General features: G+C 26.8%; 1 protein-coding gene across 2 annotated transcripts; it reads right to left on the bottom strand.

Annotated features, from left to right (window-relative positions):
• Positions 1-1,241: 1,241 nt before the first annotated feature.
• LOC107449735 (pyridoxal kinase) lies at positions 1,242-23,100 on the bottom strand. Of its 2 annotated transcripts, XR_006226223.2 has the most exons (11): positions 22,874-23,100; positions 22,720-22,774; positions 20,108-20,212; positions 18,238-18,321; positions 17,828-17,862; positions 14,709-14,794; positions 12,349-12,497; positions 11,377-11,498; positions 10,179-10,245; positions 8,194-8,390; positions 1,242-4,577 (listed from the first exon to the last, which is right to left on the bottom strand). XR_006226223.2 is itself a non-coding variant. In XM_016065363.3 (10 exons), the coding sequence occupies exons 1-10, from the start codon at positions 22,967-22,969 to the stop codon at positions 8,278-8,280; spliced, it is 912 nt and encodes a 303-aa protein (XP_015920849.1). In that variant the 5' UTR covers positions 22,970-23,100; the 3' UTR covers positions 1,242-8,277. The 2 variants fall into 2 exon arrangements, 1 of the variants encoding a protein (XP_015920849.1); XM_016065363.3 differs by having other exon boundaries at positions 1,242-8,390.
• Positions 23,101-23,447: the final 347 nt, after the last annotated feature.

The raw sequence follows: 23,447 nt of genomic DNA, 5'->3' as shown, positions 1-23,447 counted from the left end.
ATAAATAATTAATTTCACTCTGCCTCCAACGAAAAAATTTACAGACGTGGATAAAATTGAAGAATGATGGCAAAGGAGTATATCGATGAAAACTGTTCATTTATTAAAGCAAGTTCTTGAATGCTGATCATTTAATGTCAATGATCATTATTTAATGTCAATTGTCATTCCATCGATTGAGATAATTCTATCCTCAATCGATGGTTGAAAAGCACTTGATATTTCAAAATTAATTTTACAGAAAAGAAATATTGAAAGCTACAAAGAATTTTTATCAACTTTCAAATCAAATTAAATTTAATCAAATTAAGACATTTCAACAAATTAACTTCAAATTTTGCTAATCAACAAAATGTGCCAGTATTTTAAAACCTACATTTAAAAAAAATTTTTAGCTCATGTCAAATGTAAATTCAGTAAAAATAAAATATAAATGTAGTAATCAATTTAACTTTGAAATATTTTCCACAATGTCCTGAAATTGAATGTGCTTTTAAAATGTGAAGTGCAGTGTATTGAGTAACAGGAAGTACCAAAAGTTATTAACTAAAGAATAAATCATAATTGTCATGTGCAACATAGTCACCGAGGCAAAGAAATTTAATGCTAAATTGCCATCCAAGGAACTAGGGAAACTTAGATATTATATCAATTTTCAAAAAATGTATCACAATGTTTTAAAATGCAATAGCTCCTCAATAAAAAATAAGTTCGATAGTTACTAATAACCTAAAAAGATAATTCATTTTAATTACATTCTTGTGAGATGGCAAATCAAATGTCGCCTTTGTTACTAGACTGCAGTCTTTTGAGTTTGTTAACAAACATGTTAAATGGTTTTTTTTTCTCAAATTCTTAAAATTTTAAAAAGTTAATACCAAAAATTAGGCTTATGAGCTCAAAGCACATTTATAAAAAATAGATCTATATTCAACTATTAAATATCCATAAAATATGAAAGTAATGTAAACAAAAATTTAGATTATTTGATTGGTTAAGACTTTTGTCAGAAGAATTATTCGACAGCAGGCAAACAACAAAAAGAGTGTGAGTTTAATCTACTCCATTCTTGACCGGAAATTTTTTAATACATGTATCAATGAAACATTACATCCATTTTATTATAATTTGAAGTATTCAGCTGATGGCCTATTTCAAACACAGATACAATAATTCTTTAGTTAAAAATTTGTCTACATTAATTGCATAAATTGAGACAAACAATAATAACAGATTAAACCTTCCACTAAACTTTCTTTTTATTTTATCTAATACATTCATTTCATAAGTCTATGCAAAATAAGAGCAAAACATTTAGTAAAATAATCTCTGTAAATATCAAACCATCACAGGAATTAAATACCAATAATTTAAAATAAAAATCTGGAGTATTATAAAATAATTTTACATTTAACGACTAGCATTCCATAACACAGCAGCAAATAACAATTCAGATAGATAGTTATAATTGCAGAACAGATTTATTTAAAGTACAGCTATTCCAATTTAATAATATTAATATCATGTTATTTTCACAACTTAATTAATAAAGTAACATTGTTGATCGATTAAAGTCACATTGATGAAAGACTTGAATTTTAATGTGAGCAGTTTCCAAACAATAGCACACAAAGAAGTTACCATTATATACAGTTGTGTGCAAAAGTTAGACCAGCAGCACATTTTTAGTATATTTTACACATTACATCCGTTGTGCAGATCGTTACACCATCTTACATGTTAACTGTATAAAATGCACTTGGCTGCTATAAATAAATTCCAGTCTCCAGTTATTTCATGGATTTAAGCAGAGGTTAAATAATATAGTAGATTATAATAGATTTAAAAAAAAGACTGTCACTGCTGCGCAAACATTTGCAAGAAATTGGTCAATTTCAACATAAAATAAGTAGGAGAGTTTAAGAGCTAGGCAACAAAATTATATAATGCTCATGTTATCAGAAAAACAGATACACAATTTTTAATAAAGTTCTACAAAAGTATAAAGCATACCAGGACAGAAAAGCAAAAGAACTATTTCAGACATTTCAGCAAAGAATTTGCAAGTTTGTTGCAGAAAAAAGGCCTGAAATTCACAGAATATTTGGTGAAATTATAAAAATTATGTGCGGAAACGCTTAATTAATCAATTGATACCCAATATATGCATTATAAAAGCATAGCCATGGTTGAAATAAAGGCGTATAAAAACTTGTTTCCTTTGTTATGTTATATTATTTTTTATTTAAATGAACAAACTTTTAGTACAAAATATTAGTTAATAGTTCATCAAGTATTCGTTTGGCAGCATTTTTATATGTTTGTGAACATAAAAGATTAAAAAATTGCATTATGTTATTTCAGTAAATTTTCTGGTTAAATAGGGGTTCAACCAAATTTATTGCACTTCGAGAGACGATATTCACCAATGCTTTCCGATTAGATTCTTATCGCACTGCAAGCGGCAGGGTAAGCTTATAAATTTATGATCTAAACAATTAAAAAAAAATTCTTACTAAACAGCATTTGGATCATCTTTAATTTATTTTGTTTTTGTTTTGGTACAAATGCATTCTCCTAAATGCTTTATTAGTTATATTTTATCAATTTTGAAGGTTCAGAAATGAGCTATTTGCTGCTAAAATGCAAGCAAAAAATTAAAAATCGAACATCGAAAAAATCGAAAAAATTTTGTCCAAATTATAACAGTTAAAAAATATTATTTCGATGATTCGTAACACGAACGAACTTGCGATTTTACCTCTAACTCTGCAAGGAAACTTAAATGCAATGATTAAAAAACTTTGCACACAACTGTATTTAACTGTTGTGATATATTTACAATCTTGTGCAATTTATTATGTATTTTCGATGAATTTTTGGTTACAGCATATTTTAATTGTGAGATTAAAGCTTGCCTTGCTACCACTGAAAGAAATGTTCCCAAAAAACATATTAAGTTGGCAGTCCTGTGTGTATATGTGTGTGTGTTAAAAAAATTGTTTACAAATTATTTTTAATATGATGTATAAAATGTCTTTTCTCAGCTGTGCAATACTCATTAACAATATAATTATTTTCCATTAAACATCAAGTAATTCTATTTAGCTCTGGTCTGTGAGATCCATTTGTGACAATGAAGGCTATAAATTAATAATTTGCACACGACTGTACAATATTCTTGCAAGACACATAATAAATTAGTAACAATAGAAAGCACAAAATTTTGATTCTTAAGTAGAGCAATAACAATGTCATAAAATCTTCTTCATATATTTGACTAAATATGAGTCATTTCAAACTATATAAAAATATAAATTACAATCACTAACAGAAAAGATATAAATATAAAATATTCAGAAACAATAAAATCTATATGATATATATAAAAAATGTAAAAGGAACTTGTAACAGAAATATCATAAAACAGAATGAGCAAGATTTGGTTGGTCGCATTGATTTTGAAGCAATCTTTACTGTAATGTGTAAGTACATACAGCATGTTTTGCAAGTGATAGCAAAATTAAAATTTCTAGTAATATTAAACAAAAAAAATTATACAAATTTCCATATTATAAATACAGTTTGTCTCTTTAGGACAACTACCCATTACAATGACCAACATATGAAGTACCATTCAAAATTCCATAAGTGCATATTTATTATAACGCCTATGAGAACCTCTGCACCGAAATGTTTATTTCTATACAGCAACTAAAATACATTTTCACTTTATAAAAATTGCGTTTCAAAATTTTACTACACTTTTAAAGATATTTAAATAGCTGCTTCTTTTGATGCTCCAACTCGCTTTTGAATGAAAGAGTGGCACATCTCAAGTTCTAATTATAGGTGATCATATTGTATGATTAAAAAGTTGCTTTAAATATAGATGATCAAATGATGATGTATAATTGCACTGTAGATTTGTATGCATTCGTAACTTATGAGAATTTCCTAGTTTGAAATTTTTATTCACACTTTCCATAAATATAAGTCATTTTGGATGGTCTATTTTTGAATCAAAACATATTATATTCATATCTAATTTGCTGCATTTTGTTTATTTTTTTCAGTTATCTGGGAATATGTTAGTTGTCGAAACTTATTGTTTAGAAGTCAAAACCAACATAATTTTTTATTTGTGTAAATAGCTTATAGATATAGGACATTAAAACTGGTGTATTTATTATCAATTATTCTGCCAGTTACTAAATTATTTTTATTATATATCATATATTTTTAGCCAACATTAGTCTAGTGTTTATAAGTAATGAATAAATGTTGATGATATTCCACGCACTCACAAGACAGTCTGTTAACACTGTTTATGAGGTTTAACTAGATCATGTAGGGTCAATATTTAAGACAGGTTTTGACTTGGGTCAGCAAGAGAAAGGGAATCGGAAAAAAAGAATCTCCCCTCTTTGGAATGTGCTATTTCTTGTTTCTATAGCAGCAGACGGACTTAGACCTTGCGGTAAAGGGACTTCTTTCTATAGACTAGGGGTGCCCAACATGCAGCCCTCAAGTCACATGCGGCCGCCGACGCTCGATGTGCGGCCCACGGCAGTAATCTAAACAAAATGGAGAAGAAAAAAAGAATTTTTTTTTTAATTAAACAAATTCGAAATTAGATAGTTTTTAAAGCACCCAATCTTTTTTTTTCCTCAATTCCCACCTGGAGAATGACCTAGGTCAGGGGTCGGCAACCTTTTGAAATGAAAGAGCCAAAAGTTACAATTTTACAAAATTTCCCGCTTTTAAAGAGCCACTGAAAATTTTTGNATGTCTTGCCCGGGATTCGAACCCAGAGCCTTTCTGATGCAAGGGCGGTTCCTTAACCCCTACACAGGCCGGTCGGCTACGAACCCAATCTAAATGTAGCTCTTCGATCACTTTTAAATCAATATAATTTTAATAACTTTTAACCCTATAAACTTTCTTTAAATCAAAGTTTTTAACTTGCATTTATTTTAATTATTAGAGTATTTATTTTTTTTAAATTTAATTCCATGAACAATTTTTTTAATGTTAAAATTTATGTTTAAATGGACTTTTGTATTATGTAATATGATAAAAAAGAACCATGAATTTTCCTAAAGTTTATTTCAATTTATCAAAATTTTTTTCTAATAATTTTTTTCTGATTCTGTTTTTTTCCTAAATAATCAGTTTTGCAGTTTATAATTTTAAACATTTAAAAGTATTTAATTATGCAAAGATATTACACGGTTAACTGAAAAAAATTTAGTGCCTAGAACAATGATGTTTACATAAAAATTGCTGGCAATATGTCAGTCACAATAGCCAATATTTAATCAATTTGCAAAGGTATATCTTTATTTGCATACCAAATGACTTCAAATTTTAATTATCAGTCAGTATAGCAGTTCACTTTTTCTAATCAATGGTGTTCAGAAAGAAGTATGTAGTGCATGAAGCATTATTACTGTTACAAACCATGAAACAATTTTAAAATATTTGATTTAAAATATTTCAAAAATCAAACATACTAAGCTTGTTTCACATCCAAACTTAAATTATATATTAGAATTTCTTCACATTCTACCATTACAAATAATAAAATTTTCTTCAAAATCAGTACTTTATTCAAGATTTGTCAGATGTGTCTTTCATATTAAATTATACTTACTCATATATATTTGTGGTTTGCAATTAGATCTTATATTATTTTATAACCAGGTTGTAAACACTTGACATAAATTTACGATCATTCTTTTAAAAGAATCTTGTATAAACAATATTCTTAATCTTTCATGTTACAATCAGAAACTCCACATATACATGATATATGTTTGAGATATTTTTATTTTTATGTTCCTTTTTTTAATAAAATAATTTTAGAGAGATTTTGACAATTAATGAAAATATTACTTTTTTTTTAATGAAGCAGAGTTGCATTTCTAAAATTTTAAGATAACAAATTCTATTCATGGTTTAAAATTTAAATGTTAATAATAAATTATAAATTCACTTAAAGGTTCCTTTATATTTTTAATTTTCAAGGAAATTGATCTTATTTTCTAGGTATCATTTTTTGCAATTTAAATAGAAAACAGTGTTAACATATTTATTACAGACTAAAAATGTGTATTTTGAAGTAATGCAAAAATTAACAGATATATTTCAATTTACTTATGTACTTATTTTTTTTAATAAAAGTTAAAGCTATGCTATATCTAAAGACTCAATAGTAATGGATAAAAAGCCTCCATAACAACAATGATTAATGTAAACAATCATAATCAGCGATTCATTAACAAAAATTTTAAGTGCACAGTAAATCTTAGTCTAGAAAAATTTTAACAATATAAGCTCTTTTTTTAAAAAAGTTAGCAAAGTAAACTTTTAAACTGTGGAAGACTTGCTGATAAATTTTATAAATTACTCAATTAATTACCCTTAACAGTTAAATCTAATTTAAAAATACACAAGTGAAAAAAAATTTTTACAGTATAACGATTATTCAATACTTAAAATTCTATTCCTCTCTTTGATCAATTAGATCTTATATATGGCTTTGCTACAGGTGACATATTTACATTTGATTTTAGATAGCCACTTTGCATATTTCTGCAATTTCCATTAAGTAACAGCGCAATTATCTATGTGAAAAGAGTAGTATTGTTTCCAAACAATTTTAAAATCTGGCTTATTACGGCCCCAAGCTATTCATGAACATAGACATAATTGAATATTATTAAGGTTAAACATTAATAACATTCAGTATATGGGTTAATAATATAAGGATACACTAGTTAAGCCATTTAGTTTTATAGGTGCAAAAATAATGGCTTGTCAAGATTCAATTGTTAGAATTTATTTAGATTATCAGTGTTACCCTCTAAATATGAGTTACCCCTTAGTTACCCTCTAAATAAAATATACTTATTTGGTCCCCTCATATCATCTTATATAATCTAACTTCCACTTAATCTAACTCTGACATACAAAAAGTTTTGAATATAAAAATGATGAATTTGCAAATATTTTTCAGAATACTTTCCACGCAGGGCAGAGCAAATTATATTCTTAAAAAAAATTAATTTTCATATAATATAATTTTCAAATAATATCATATAATTTTTAAATACAAATTAGAGTTAAAAAAAGAAAATCAAAGTTAACAAATAATTGTTTTAGAAAATTTAAATGTATCTACGTTAAAAAATTAAATAGATCAAGCATCATTGTTTGAATAATTTTAGGAAATAATTCTTAAATAAAACGAAATTGTATCAAGCAAATTCATTAACAAAGGGGCCGTTCAAAAAGTATGTATATCCCGAAGGGGGGGATTTGCTATTTTGTACGGTTTTGTACGATGGGGAGGGGGGAGGTATTATACAAAGTACGTACATTATAAGCATACACCAAATTTAAATTTGACTTTTTCCTACAGACTCCTTAAATAAATATTTAATTTTATTTAAAACATAATTATTTTAATTTTTATGAAAAAGGGGGGTAGACTAATAAAATGTACGTACTCTAAGGGGGGAGGTAAGACTTTATGTACGGTAATGTACGAAAGGGGGAAGGGGGTTAAAATTTCTCCATTTTTGTGTACATACTTTTTGAACGGCCCTAAATAAATAATTGACAAATAATTCAAATAACAAATAAATCAAAATTCAACAGAATATAATCAATATTTCATTTAAACAAAATTTATAAATAGTTTTAAGTGATTTCGCCTAGATGCTATAACATGTGAAATATTGTAAAGGAGATGTGAAAAACAAGTTAAAACATATTTTCTGAGACAATTAATCTGCAAGGAAAAAATAATCATGTGTTTTCAGATTTATGTGGGCAAAATTATGACCATATTTAAATATGTATAAAAAAAAAGTCAAATTACAATACAGATAAATTACAGCATCACTTCTAATTAATGCAGGTGTTTAATCAGTCTAAATTAAAAGCCTTGATAGTTCAAATAAAACTTTTAGTGATTTTTAATTTTTTGTTTCATTAATCAATAGATAAAATATTACAAATGTGAATATTAATCGATGGATAAAGATGTTGAGAACGGTAATTTATATTTTAAATAGAGAACTGCTGTTAGCAAAAAGGGACCCTGACCTTTGTTTTTAGTACCTGTAGTTGCCAAAATCTAGAAGAATCTTTGAGTTTTAATATAAAGAATATAGAAATTATTACTTTTCCTTCTTTTTAATTGTAACATGACTTTAGAATCAGGAATCCCAAACTAAAATGTTCTAATCTTCAATAGATAAATTCTTGCTAATTTGATTCTAATTGATGACATTCCAAATGCGAGGGTGGATTCTCAATATCGTGTTTGCTTTGAATTAATTTTAGCTCCACACGAGCTGAAGTTGGAAGATTGCTTTCCTCTGTAAATAAAAATTATACAATTAGTTTTATTTATATTATTTAAAAACTGTTTAATAATACCATATTAAGAAATAATCTTATAATCTTAAATTACAATCATTGACAAACTTTTAAATGAAACAAAAATTATTTGACTTAGTTGAAAATTTTGAATCCATATTGTGTGATTCCTGAATCTATTGAATTGGATGATAATAATCTTTAGCGTTTTTCAAACTACGATGAGTGATCCAGTGAATTTTTATTTTATAAATGCAAAATATTGTGTAATTTGTAAGAATACAACTTGTGTTTTTACCATAAAACAGCAGCTTAGTGAACCACTAAAATAAAAATTACTGAAATATTTATTTTATGATGGTAGTGTATCTCTATTTAATAAGCTTAACATTTGCTTACTTGGAAAAAGATAGCTTATAAAATGCATGATATATGGCATAACACAGGTCACTTGTTTGACAGGTAACTAGGACTTTACTATATTAAATGTTAATCAGAAACAATGATGACTGTAATGCCAGGAATACCATTTTCAATATTCTGTAATTACCTAGCTAAAGAAAATGTAGGCAACTAACAAAATTGATACAATTCAATTAATTTTTAGAAGTGTAAATAATTTTGCAATAAGGTGGCGAGAATGCATTAATGAGGACTTTGAAATAATAAGAGTGCCCAACTGGAACATTCTGGGGAGCAGAAGAACATAATAATAGAAGATTGTACGACCTTAAAAAAAAAAATTATAGTTTCTTTAGCTTTATAGTTTGAGAGCATAAGAACCCTGTGATAATTGTTTTTCCTTCCAGTAGTACAATGTTAGAAATTGCTAACAAACAAAAGTCCATCTTAAGTTTTTTTTCTTCTTAGCATTCATCCCCGTGGCAGAATTGCGGCGACATTGTTGCAGAACGTTACAGAGTTTTTGCAGAAAGATTTCAGTATGATTCGCGTGACTTTGTCGTTGAGCTTTATTTTGTAATTACTACATGGATTTTACGATTTTTAATTTATGTACAAATTTTAATTTATTATTGTTTAGTTTATTTATGAATTTAAAATTTTGTAATGATTTACAAAATTGGAAAGGGGAAATAATTAGGGCATTTTTCCACCTACAAAATGCGAGAAAGTGCATAGATAAAATTAGAATTAAAAAAATAAGTTTTATACGTTTTTATTCTGTACGTTTTCTTCTGTAAACACGTTTCTGTTACTTTAAATTAGTAATTGTGTCTGATTTTGCAGCTTAAAATATCACCAGCACTAATTAACTAGAATATTTAAGGTCACTTCAAACAATTGGAAATGTGAAGATCCAATCATTAAATCAAAAGTTATTCAGGATGGCTCCCTTTTTTTCTTGTGCACTGCACAGTACAAAAATTTCAAAAAAAGCAAACACCCTGAATAACTTTTGATCAAATTATAGATTTTCACGTAGTAAAATAAAAAGTTATTATTATGGGTGTTTCTTTTCTTTATTTTGCTCACTTCAGAGATTTATTATGGCAGACTGAAGATGAAACCGAGAGAAGAAAAAATAAGAACATGTGTAAAAGAAAAGCACTTCCAAATTTAGATTAAAGAGCTTAAGGCAATTTAAATTCTACTGGATAACTATATAATTTCCTTTTTCTTTTAGCCTGTACAATTTTTTTGGCAAAAATGGTAACTTAGTAGTTTTTTGCTTCATGTTAAAAGTGGAGATATTTATTCCATAAAAGAACAAATTTAATCATTAAGAGCAAATATACAAAAATAAACAATAATTATCAAAAACTTACTTGAAGCATAATTTGACGTTCTAATTAAAATACTATGAAGTGAATTGATGGTTCTTTGGCATGAGAGCTAAAAAGAAATTAATACCATTATAAAATCTCAGTTAAATATAAAATGGAAAAAGGAAATTAAGCATGTCTTGTAAACATTAGAAATTTAAAAATCTTGTTTAACTGGTTTTTAATATAATTTTGAAGATTAAGACTAATGTTTTAGTTGCATGTTCATATTATTAGACCATAAATAAGGAAATAAGAAAATAAAAGCTTATATTGATTTTTTTTCTGTGCAGATGGCTTTAAATAAAAGTAGTTCAATATCTTTAAGTAGTTCAATATCGTTCATATAGCTCAAAATCAGGTTAGTATAGCACTACTCAAATCATCATTCTATACATGGGCTGTTGACTTGATCACTGGAGAATATTCAATAATTAAAATATTGCTAACAATTTATGGCTTTTTGGTACAAAACTTTTGGAAATTTTCTTTTACCTCTTCACACATTTAATTGCACCATTTCCTAACTCACTGGACTTGCCTGGCTTGTCCCTCTCCTCAATATTTTTTTTATAACCGTTGTTGAACAGCGGACCCAATTTTTTGGGGTTTATGACTAATAATGTTCAATGCTGTAGCCTTGCAATTTTGAACCCAATCCAGAACACAAGGAACTCCTGGATCATGTATTGGGAGGAATTTGTTTTCGTGGAGGACTTTTTGACACAAACGTGCATTTGCGTTACATGAAGACGAAAACCTCCTAGGTTTAGTCTGAAAGCAAGGGGACTCTAATCCATGATCCGTCAACCACCGAGAATATTTTACATGGTCGGTTCGAGCCGGGTGCAGAATACAAATCGACCAGTCATTGCTGGTATTTGAATCCGGTTCACATTACTGGAAGGTGAATGCTCTATCCCCTGAGCCACCACGGCTGTCTCTTCATTATTAAGGTATTTCAAATTTCCTGTAAAAACTTTATACTACTTGATTGATTCTGAAACACTACTTAATTTTAACTAATTCATTCCCCCTAGCATAGATCATGGTACTTAGTTTAAAGTACTAAACAGGTTGTGAGCTATTTAAAACTATTTTTTACATTAGTATATTACCCCTCCTCTTTGTTTTCAAAGGCACCTCAATTATTAGACATGCATTCCATATCATTATTTTTTTTAAAGCTAAAAAATTTTACTTTTAAATCTCCATCTGTTCTTGCCATCCAAGCTAAAAGAAGAGCTGTAAACACATCTCCAGTTCCAGTGTACACTCCAGATAGTTTTGGAATTTCCATATAAACAGAAGTTTCTTTATTTTCTAAGAAAAGATGGATACAAATATAGATAAATATACTAAAAAGTGCATAACTTTTAAACTAAGCATTAATAAATTGGAAATATTAAAATGCAAAACAAATTTTAATTGTAACTTATAAGGTCAAGAAATAAGTTTGAGAAAAATAAACAGACGCGTGTCTAGAAACACTTTAAAAAAACCAAACCACTATATGCAAGGTTTCATCACAGGAAAAAGAGAATTTCTCATCTTTTTTCAAAAGCAGGGTGAGATAATTAAAATATGGAAAACACAAACGAGGTTAATTCTATGTCTTAAAAATGAAGCTATACCCTCTAAAAAGGATTATTGTATGTTATCTTAACAGACTTAGTTCATAATTTTTTTTCAGATAGAAAAAGGACTTAAAAAAAGAGAAATTATTGAAAACAATAAAATTGCACATTTCAGTAATTGGTTTTAAAAAGTGCAAAATGCTCACATTTTAAAATTTTGTGTATCATAATAATGTTGAAATCTGTATTGTTAATTGCCAAATAAATAATTACAAAATTATAAGTTAAGATGATGCTACTGCAAATAGAGTGAGTCAAAAATTTATTACTCAAATGTGCAAGTTGTATAATACTGCAATAAAAAAATCTGGACTAAAAAAATGACAGAACTGTTAGAAGTGCAATAAAACGTATTAAAAATGTTGAAATTAGAAAAACTAGATGAAGATGAAAACAAAAATGAACTAGCTAGAAATGTGATAAAAAAAATTTTTTTTTTTTTGCAATATATCAGACTGCATAATGAGAAGAATCAAATTTTTTCATAAAGAGAGAAAATTTCTATTATAAATTATAGAAGTTTTTTCCTAACTTACTTTTTATTGAACTTCCAAACAAAAAGAGATTTTTTGAAGTTTCTAACTGAACACTAGATAAAACTACAGTTTCAACTCCTTTCTCATGGAAAGCTTTTAAAACTTGAAAAACACTCTCCTTAGATTTTATAGTGATGCCAGTCAGAAGCCTTAAAAATAAACAAAGTAATTAAAAAAAACACACAAACTACAATGCTAATATAAATAAATCAAATTTATGGGATCATAATTATACCCAACTATTTAGTGAAAGATTCGTTTTCATGAATTCAAGAAAAATCTACTCATAATTTAGTAAAGCTGTAAAAAAAAAAATATTTAAAAAAAAAAGGGGGGGACCTGACTGTTTAAAAAAAAATTTCAAAAACCAGTAGTTGGTTTACACTTCTTGTGAAAAATCTATTCATAATTTTGTGATTAAGCGAGAAAAGGCTTTGTGATTAGAGAAAAATAAACACAATAAAGCATGTCTTTAAAGGAATTTTCATTTTAAAATTATGAATTAGACCCTTTATTAGTAGAAATTTTTTTAAGAAGTCCTTTTTGCAATAAAAATTTTGTTAAGGGTCCATTTTAATGATAAACTATTTTAAGAATTTCATTTTTCCTTGAAAATCTATTAACAGACTAAAATTTCTCTTAAAATGACCTTTAGGGATTCAATCTAAGAAATGAACCTTTAGGGATTCAATCATGAAAGATACATAAAACAAGTTTAAGACAATATAAAACAACTTTAAACAATAAATTATTGAGTTTTTTTTTAAATGATAAGTCTAATTTTGGAGGGAAAAAATTAAGGATTGTTTTTATGAATTTTAATGACTATTTCTATACAAATATATATAAGCTAATATGAAGTCTTATAGTAATGTCAGAAATTGAATGTCAATAGGAAGTCTGCTAACTGCTGACACTCATACAATGCTATTTTCTTTTCTTAAAGGATGTTATATGGCATAAACAAATGTTAATAATGAAAAGCTATAAGAAACGACATCTAAATTACAACATTTACTCTTGCCTTCTTAACCTAATCATTGAAAACAGTACAATTTTATATATTTTTTTCACATGTTTACAATCATACGCGCAACAATTTTTTTTTTTTTACATTATAAACGAAAATACTTAGATATCTAGTTACATAAAAAATAAGCTGATAGCACTCAAAAAAACGTATATATACTTTAATGAGTTACTATTACATTCTAACATCATTATTCAAGATATTTACTAATGAAAAAAAAATTATAACAAAATTAGGAAACTATAGCAAAATTTTAATAGACTAAAACATTATGTTTTAGGAAAAAATAAATTGTCAGAATATACAAGATCTAACTAAAAACGTTCATTAAGTAGTTTTTATTATTCTAATAAACTGAACAAAGCAACAGAATCAAATAAAGTTTTTTTTTTAAAAAATACAAAAATGTTTTGAAATAAAACAAAGTGTTGCTTTTATATTTTGCCAACAATAAAATAACTAAATTGTATTGCTTAAATTGCTGGAAATTTAGATAAAGATGCAATCATATTCCTTTTACAGAGAATGTTTGTTAATAAGATGAAAATAGGTTATAGATTGTAAATGAATGAAAAAAAGAATAACTTTTTAACTGAAACTAAGTCCTTATTGATTAAAAATAACTTGAAAATTATTTAAAGCTATTTTTTACTCAACAATTTTAAATATGACTGTTCCTAGATTTGAATAATCCACTAAGTACAATATTTGAACACAAAATTCATAAATAAATGTTTACAACTAAACATATTATTTCAAAGATATAAAACAATGAATTTTATCTTTTTCTTTTGCAATTGTAAGATTTCTATTAGAAAAAATATCGAGCTCACACAATTTTCATCACTTTAAAATTAATATAAAAAAACTAAACATATTACCAGGATACACACATTTTAAATCGAATGGTTTAAAATCAAGTCTCAAAAAATATTTTTTACCAAATAAAAATATGAATTTTTTTTACCCTAACAAAATTTTCAAAATTTTAACTTGCCTCATTCACAGTATTACTGATGCCAAATTTTAACAGAGCTTTTTATTTGAGAACAAAAATCTAACACTATTGTACAATTAATTAAACTATAAATCATTTATTTGATGAATTAAAAAATGATAATGAAAAGGATCACATGTAATACAGAAATCTAGTTTTTTATTGCAAAAAATAAATTGCAATATAAAATTTAATAACAATGAATTGCAACAAGAAAAAATTGCAAAGGTGTTTTGAGACATTTGAAAAGTATTTATATTATTAAGAAACAATTTATTTATTTTTATCTATATAAAAAACATATTCATTGAAATGTAGAAATAATGTACGTACTCAGCTTCAAACTGATTTGGAGTCATTAAGTTTGCTAGATTCATAAAATCATTTTTATAAACTGGAAGTACTTCATCAGGCACATACTGAAAACACAAATATACTTTAAATTTTATAATTATATTTATTAAGTTTTTTGATAACTAACATTCATAACTTACAATTAAAAAGCTTAAAGTAATCTCATACAAATTGAAAATAGTGGAAAGTCAGAAAAATATTTGTCACAAATACAATCATTTTTATTATACTTAAATAAATAATAAATACAATCGAACCTCGTTGATGCAAAATTGGCGGGACTATCATAATTATTTCATGGTAACCGAATTTTGTTCCTTCCGAAACATCATTAAAACATTATTAATGCATGTTATGTACTACATTAATATAGGCAAACAATACTATTATGAACCAAACAAATTAAAATAAGTTTATTAAACTATTTTATTTTTACTATTTTATTTATTTGCCCATCTGCTACTTCTATCAAATGAAGAAAATAGAAATAGCATTCCTCAAAATGAATCATTGGGATTTTATTTAGATGCTTATTACCTATGCTGTGACCAGTTTCCTTTCATGTTAAGCGATAATCAGCTTTAAAATTCCATGTTAATCATGTAAAATACAACAATAATTGATTGCTGACTGACAGGACCAAACATGTTTCATGTAAAGCAATATTTCATGTTAAGCAGTTTCGTGTTAGCAAGGTTCAGATATAATACAATTAGTACACTATAAACAAGTACTTCTAGCTATAATAACTCGAATTAGATCTACTATAGATAATGGGAACACTGAAATAAAAGAGGTAGCATCGCTTTTTATTTAATTAACTCTGAAAATAATAAAGTAAAACTAAACTACACTTGGAACTAAACAAAGTATAAGAGAGAAAAAATAACTCAAATTATTTTCCGATTTATCAAAAGCTAAGTAACCAATTTCACTTACTTAGGAAACATTCATTAGTAACTCACATAAAATAATTCTTTCTAATACAAAAAGTGCTAATTTTGGAGGTCCATAGCTGCCAATAGGAAAAATTCCATTAGATTTTAGAGGAAATAACTCAAATTATTTTCAGATTTCTTTATCAAAAGCTAAGTAACCAATTTCACTTACTTAGGAAACAGTCATTAGTAACTCACATAAAATAATTCTTTCTAATACAAAAAGTGCTTATTTTAGGGGTCCATAGCTGGCAATAGGTAAAATTCCAGTAGATTTTACGGAATAATAAAAATTTCATGATAATTGTTGCATAATGTACTAAATATCTTACACATAGGGAATGTTAGGAATTTTTAGTCATTAAAATAGAAAAATTGCAATATTTTCCAGTTATGATTGACCAAACTTAAAATGTTATGCATTACGTATACTCATAATTTCAAATATTAAAAGGCATTTAATTCATCAAAGATAGTTAAAATAAATGTTTAAATTATTTAAAAGGAAAATTCTGAATAAAAATAAACTGAGCATTTTATAACAAAAAAAGTTCTGAACATAGTAAGCAATAATCTGTACAAAAATTATATTTCAACAGATTTTTTTAGGAAACTTACTCAATTTTAGGGAATTTTCTAAAATGTACAAAAAACAGGAGAATTTAAATTAAACCAGTAGACCAGGAGAAACTAGAAAAATCTAGTAGAGCAGGCAGCTATGGAGGCCTTTATTAAGGGTGTGCCCCCTTTTTTTTACTCATTAAACCAGTTATTTATTTCATCACAATAGTCCATACACACATATAAAGAAGATATGATTGTAATGCCTGGTTTGCCCGAAAGAGGGAGCTAGGGAAAACTTCACCCATGATCCTCTCGGATTCTTCTGTAGAACGTTTTGTTTACAAGTAGATGTGTATATGTAGTACGAAAATGTTGTTTGATATTTGTTAGTGTTGTGTTTGTATTTTTTATATTAATTAAAATGTTATAAAAATAACATAGAGAGCTAGCCTGGTTTATTATATGATACATTTTATAAATATATGTATAGCATATAAGAAACATTAAGATAAAAGAAATTTAGATAGTAAGGTTCAACTGAACTTAAAAGCTGAGACCTACATCAAAAGTTTTAGTATTACACCAAGTATTTATAAAGGTTAATATTCAGTGGCAAAAAAAATTATGATAACTTCAATATGTAGAAAGAAAAAATGTAGCTTTTAAAGTTAAAAAAAAATAGAGTAATAAAATAACAACAATGTATAAGTTAAAAGCCAATGTATTTTAATTTTTTCACTCAATTTTAAGCATAAACAAAATATTAGTATACAAATATTAGTAAACAAAATGTCATTCCTAGAAAAAGGAGTAACTTTAAAAATCATTATTATTGGTTAAAAAGCCAGATTTTTTAAAAAGCCAGAGATTTTCAAGAGAAACCATAAAAATTTTCACTAGTTTACAAGCTCTTTTAACAGTTTCAAAGCAAAATATGTTTCAGTAAATTTGAATGAGTAGCAATTTTTTAGAAATTTTTTAATTTTGAAGGTAGCAGTAATGTATTCAAAATATCACAAATTTAAAAACTAGATGGAAATGGCCGACAACACAATAAATAAATGTACTATCTAAATAAATCAAAAATTTTAATATTAGCGAAAAAATGATCGGAAAACAATGTGAATTTACAATGGAATAGTTTATCACTCAAATTCACGTGTGTAATAACATTATATAAAAACATCCGAATTGGCAATACGCCATGGAAGTAACCGAAAAATTATTGACATTTGTGGATAAACGATTGGAAAACTATGTGGATTTACACAAAAATTGGTGTGAATTTGGGCATGTAAAAATTAATAGATTATAATTGAAAATTACGTTGTGCAATAATATCATATAAAATAGATTAGAATTTGAAAAACCTAGCTGAAAGTTATCATTTATTATCAATCTAGTTATCATTTGATAACTAACTGCTGGTAAAAATATCAAAATTGAACTTTTTTTAAAAAATTTGGGTTATAGTTCCCATAGTATACGGTGAAAGTAAGTAGAAACTATGGAAAACTTATAGTAGTTGCCCTCTCTGTTAAAAAAAAAATATTTACATTTTATAAAAATAAAGAGTTTTAATTTAAAAAAAATTACCATTTGTCCATTGTCACCCATTACTGGATCAATTACTATAAAATAAGAAACAAACATATGAAATTTTATTACTTAAAATAATCTTTAACTCTCCAAGCATTAAGCCATCGGGGAACAACTAAAATATCTCTGAAACATACGACTTTCCCATTAAATGACACCAGGAAATTTTGTTACGCAGGAAAGCATACAGATGAAAGTCTAGAAAAAACCTAGACTAAAGTTCAGAGAGTTAAAGATATTTTTAAATATAGATATACATGAAAAAAGCAATATAGATTTTTTTTTTAAAAAGCGCTTCTGTATAAACTAATATTTTAATGATAGCTACACTAATTATTCCTAAATAATAAATTATTGTTAACACATTAATATAATTTAGAAAATGAAACAATCAAAATATATCTTACCAACATACAAATCAGGATTATTTTTCTTCATTTCTTTAATAATATCACTTAATTTTGTTAAAAAAGAAACACTCCCAACATAACCTAAATGAAGTTAAATATTTGCATTAATTTTTAGTTGTGAAGTTTAAATCCTATAACTTAAAAATACATAAAATTCAAACTATAAATTCAAAATTATGAGTATTACATAAGATTATAAAGCAGACATGCCACATAAGTTCTGGAGAAAAAAAAAGCTGAAAATTGTACAGTAATATAACTTCAGAAACACACTGTCACAAATTATAAATTGACCTATATATCTATAATAAAATATAAACTAAAAAATATTTTTCAATAAACATTCAGCAATTTCATTCTAAATTAGAAGACTCTTCTATTGGTTGTTCCAAAACTTCAATACTTATAAATCTCTGAATTATAATAATTTTTTACCAAATCAGTTAATCAAGAATCAAATCAGTTAAAATTTCATATAAAATTGTATTATGATATATTTTTTTAATCAGAATGAAATAATTTTAATTTAAGTTTTTCAATAAATTCAGATGCACCTAAAAGATTTTTTAAAAAATAAATTAGCGAGTCATCCTTTAGTGCATTGTTTAAAAAAAATTCTGCAACTATTGAATTGTTGAATTTAAATCATTATAAATAAGCCAGATGAAGAGATTAATTCAAATTTTTGAAGCAAGTAATCTGAATCTTAGAAGATTAGACTTTATCTTCCAAAAATAATGCATAAAATATGAGCCCAAATTCAACCTTTTAAAGCTACACAATAGGAAAATTTATTTAATCATATTTTTAGTTCCTATTCATAAACAATTTGGAGAAAAAATTACAGTAGGGAACCGATTATCTGGAACGATCGGGACCATCGCTATTCCGGATAATTGATTTTTACAGTTTTCTGAATCGCTACAAAAAGCCGGGTTTTTTCATTGTTAAACCCAACTAAAAAGATAATATTTGGAAATAATCTTACAAAGAAAAAACAATAAAGTAATTACACTAATGATTATTTCCAAAATGATGGTAAGGTAAACATCTTTCAAAAAAGAAAGAAAAATCCTAAAATCTTAGGAGGAAAAAAAAAAAAAATTTTAAAAATGGAGGGAAAATTTATTGATTTCGTTCCGGTTTTTTGGTTTTCCGGTTTCCAGATAACGGGTTCTGTACTGTAATTCCTTTCTCTAGCAAGATGTTTCATTTCAAAAATAAATCCTGTGTCACAATAATTAATGATGACTAGATTTAGAATTTTGCTTGAAATTGTAAAACCACAGAAATGAAGCAATAATCGTAAAGATATTCCCATATTAATACCTGTTCACACCAACTGTAACCACCAAGAAGTCAAAGTGTCACTGTCTGGATCAATATTTGCAATAAATTTTTCTTGTTAATTTTAGGAAAGAAGCGTAAAAATCCTTGAATTATTGAAGCTGGTCATGGTTAATTTGTTGAGGATAAAGGCACTGTAGTAGCAGGTACTTAATATAAGTATCGTATTAACAATAGATTTTATATGCCCCTCTCCCCCAAAAAAAGAAAGTATACTAAATTAAAAATTAAAGATAGTGGCTAGTTCAAAAGCAGTTATAAATTATTATTGTTTCCAGTTTATCCTTCTCTGAGTAATATTATTAGTTTCACATGAACTACTGCCACATTGTTACCAAATCTTAAAAGTTTAACACGGGTACCAATATTGAAATTTTTATACAACCTTGATTAGAAGTTGAATATTTACTATGACAAGACCTAAAATGTAACTTTAAAAAAAAATCTTAAAACAAATCAAAATTTCAAATATGATAAACTATTTACACATTTAAAAAAAAAATTGAAAATAAATATTTACCAGTTAATAAATGAGAACAGTGTAAAAGATTATTTGTTTTCAGCCCATCATAGAGTTCTGTAAGTTCATCAGCTTTTAAAATCTGCCCCTTAATTGATTCATAACCTAAAACATATGCATATATAAGAAGAAAATATTAAAAAAAAGAAATACTAAAGAATGCAATAATAAAAATTTTTTGCATCATCACTTAATTTTTGTAAACAGGGTGGGTAGCCTGATTTTTCAACAAAAAATAAGCACCTTTTAAGTACTTTTTAAGCACTCAAAAATATTTTTAATCACTTTCCAACAACAACAAAAAATCATAATCAGGATCTGTGCAGTATAAAAAATATTTTTTTCTATCGCTTAAAATTCTTAATTCATGAACATAAAATTCAAAAACATTTTCACAAACTTCACATAATCATGAACAAAATAACTAGTTTCTGATAAATATTGCAGAGAAAATTGAGAAAATCATGCATTTTTTGTAATTTATAATGACAATTAACAAGGTGAAGAAAAAATCTATTATTAAAGGGTAGAAAATAAAGCACTTTCTATAAACCCCAAATAAAAAAAGCATCTTTAAGGACTTTTAAAATATGTATATCAAAAATAAGCACCTTTAAGCACTTTTTAAAAACACAATGCACCCTGTTTAAAGTAAAGTAAAGATAAAATATTAATATAATACCATATTTGCAGCATGATGGAAACTGACAATACTTTTACATTAATCATGTTTATCCTTCTAAAATCCTTTTAAAAACAGACATTTGCCAAACATAGAATGCAACTTTACACTAGATTGCAATAATCTCTACAGACATTACATTAAAATTTTTTGACATGCAATAATTGTTAATTCAATAGGCCTGGTTGCTTACAAGGACAAAAATTAAAAGAGAAAAATTTTTTGATATTTACACAAAAATAAAAGATAGTAAAAAGAGCAATTTAATATTAATTTTAAAAAAAAAAATTATGGCACAAAAATTGTTCCTAAGAGACTTAAAATTTATTCCAATAAAAAGAACATGCCAAACTACAAGTTTGAAGGAGCGAGGTTCGAGTATGAAGAACGGCAAGTCAGAAATCACAAGTCCGAAAGACTATACTGTAAGAATGAAAAAGAAAAAATATTACTCAGAAGGGAAATTTTTTATGGTCTGGAAAAAGATGAGTTTTTATTTTATTTTCTGAACTGCTTATTTCTTTACTTTTAAGTTTATTTCAAACATTTCTGTTCTGATGTTTCTGATTGGAATTTAGATGTTTTCTTGCTTGCATATATAAGGCAGATCGAGTCTAGATTGTGTTTAATGTTGTGGAGAGAATAATACTCTTGTTGATTATGTTTTACAGAAAGTTATGCGATGCTTAATTAATGCTATTTTATTTCTTGCTAAATAAAAGTTTTTAGTAAGCTTCACTTATGCTTGCTTAGCATTTCCACCATACACTCAACTATTTCAGTAGAATAGAAATTAATTTTAACAACAAAAAAAAATCTTGTTTAACAATTTTTATCCAATAAAAATGTACAAATTAGATATATTGCCAAAGTTAAATGATTAATGGGAGGATATTTATTCAAGCAGATAACATTTTCCACAGTTTCAAGAAGTTCATATAATTTGAAAATACTTTTTTTTTTTAAATATCTATACCAGGGTTTGTACAATAAAGGCTTTAAGTTTGTACAGTTATATGAAAGTATCAGCTACAGTAGCTTCTCTACTTGTAGTGGGCTACTTCCAACCAGTAATGAAAAGTTAGATAAACATTCTTTGAGCAAACAAAATTTACATAGGTTAACAATATTTCTAAAAGTTAACAATATTTCTAGCTAGGTAATTCTAGCTTGTAACTAGGTAAACAATATTTCTAAAAAAACTGAATAATTTTACTTGTACTAAAAATTTAATGAACACAAAAGATACTCTTTCAGAGGGGTATTCGCGTATAGTGATCTGTTAGGGATTTTTATCATAATTATGGCAAGGCAAAGTACCGCCAATTTTTTGACAACCTGTTTCGATAGGTGCCAAGGGGTTGGAGGAAAAAGAAAAACTTGATCACGACGGGGAGAGAAAAGGCGCTCTCTAAGAGGAGAGAACAGAAAAAGAACGGTGCTACCCTCGTGATATCAAGAACGGGGAGATAATTGAAGTAACAGGTACAGAAGATAGAAAAGAAATCGTATGCGAAATGTTATCATAGTACATGAGTGGAAATCAGGGTTTCAAAGAAACAAGAATAACAAAATAGAAAATCTAAGATAAACATTTATGCCAACTATAATGTAACAAAAATGTAAGGGTTGCTATGAGTTGCCCCCCTTCTGTATTATGTATTTTCAATTCCTTAAGACTTACGATTTTTTTGACGTAGATCACAGTACACAGATATTCCCCTTTAGCTCACATGTTTCATTATAACCAAATTCAAAACTTTTAAATGAAGAAATAACTTTTCTAAAAATTATGTAAAATTTAACTTGTACCCAAAAGAAGGATGATTTAGGATCTCAGTATTAATTACATTTAATAATGAGCTTGTCAGACAAATATGAATACCAAGTCTATGCATGGTTTTGAAAAAATTAAACTAACTGTACCCACCTGTATGATTGGATAACTGCACTGAATTAATCATATCAACCTCAAACCCAAGAACCTGAAAAGTAGAATTCATTATTGAAGTATAATACGAGTAATAAAAAAAAACCAACTCTATTACAGTGGTGATCTTTTTTAAAAAAAATACAATACTAACTTGTAAAGGGAAACAAGCACTTTTATTTCCAACATAACCATAAACAACGTGGCTTTGAATGGACAAAACACGAAAGTTACTTTCTGATGTTTCCATATTCAAATTATTATATATTTAATTAAAAATATGAAACAATTAACGATTTACATAAACTCAGGAAGAAATAATTTATCAACCAGTTGATTGCAGCATCGGCAGTAAAGCGAAACTAAACACCTTGATAAACACAAACAAGTTAGATTCAGTTGCAGTTAAGAAAGTTGCGTGATTTTATTTATCAAAACCGTTGCCTTCTGTCGCATTAGCTGGTAAAAAAAAAAAACGCATGTGCGAATTCGGAAATGGGAGCAAGAACTTGATTGGTGAGTTTTTCGCGGTAAATGCATTTCACCCGTTCTCGTTGGCATCGCCGTACATTTTTGGTTGCATTGTGAATAGCCCTTAAGTCTATCATTACGAGTTTGCATGTGCAAAGTGATAGTTTACCAGTAGTGACACCGGTAAGCTTCATTCCAGCAATTCAAGAGATGAGAAAATCGAAGAAAGTAAAGTCTAAGCGAAATTGATACGGGTA

Source organism: Parasteatoda tepidariorum, chromosome 7 (genome assembly GCF_043381705.1).
Source record: "Parasteatoda tepidariorum isolate YZ-2023 chromosome 7, CAS_Ptep_4.0, whole genome shotgun sequence".
NCBI classification, from domain to species: Eukaryota; Metazoa; Arthropoda; class Arachnida; order Araneae; family Theridiidae; genus Parasteatoda; species Parasteatoda tepidariorum.
Note: the sequence above shows the minus strand (reverse complement) of the source record. Positions and strands in the feature narration are given on the sequence as shown.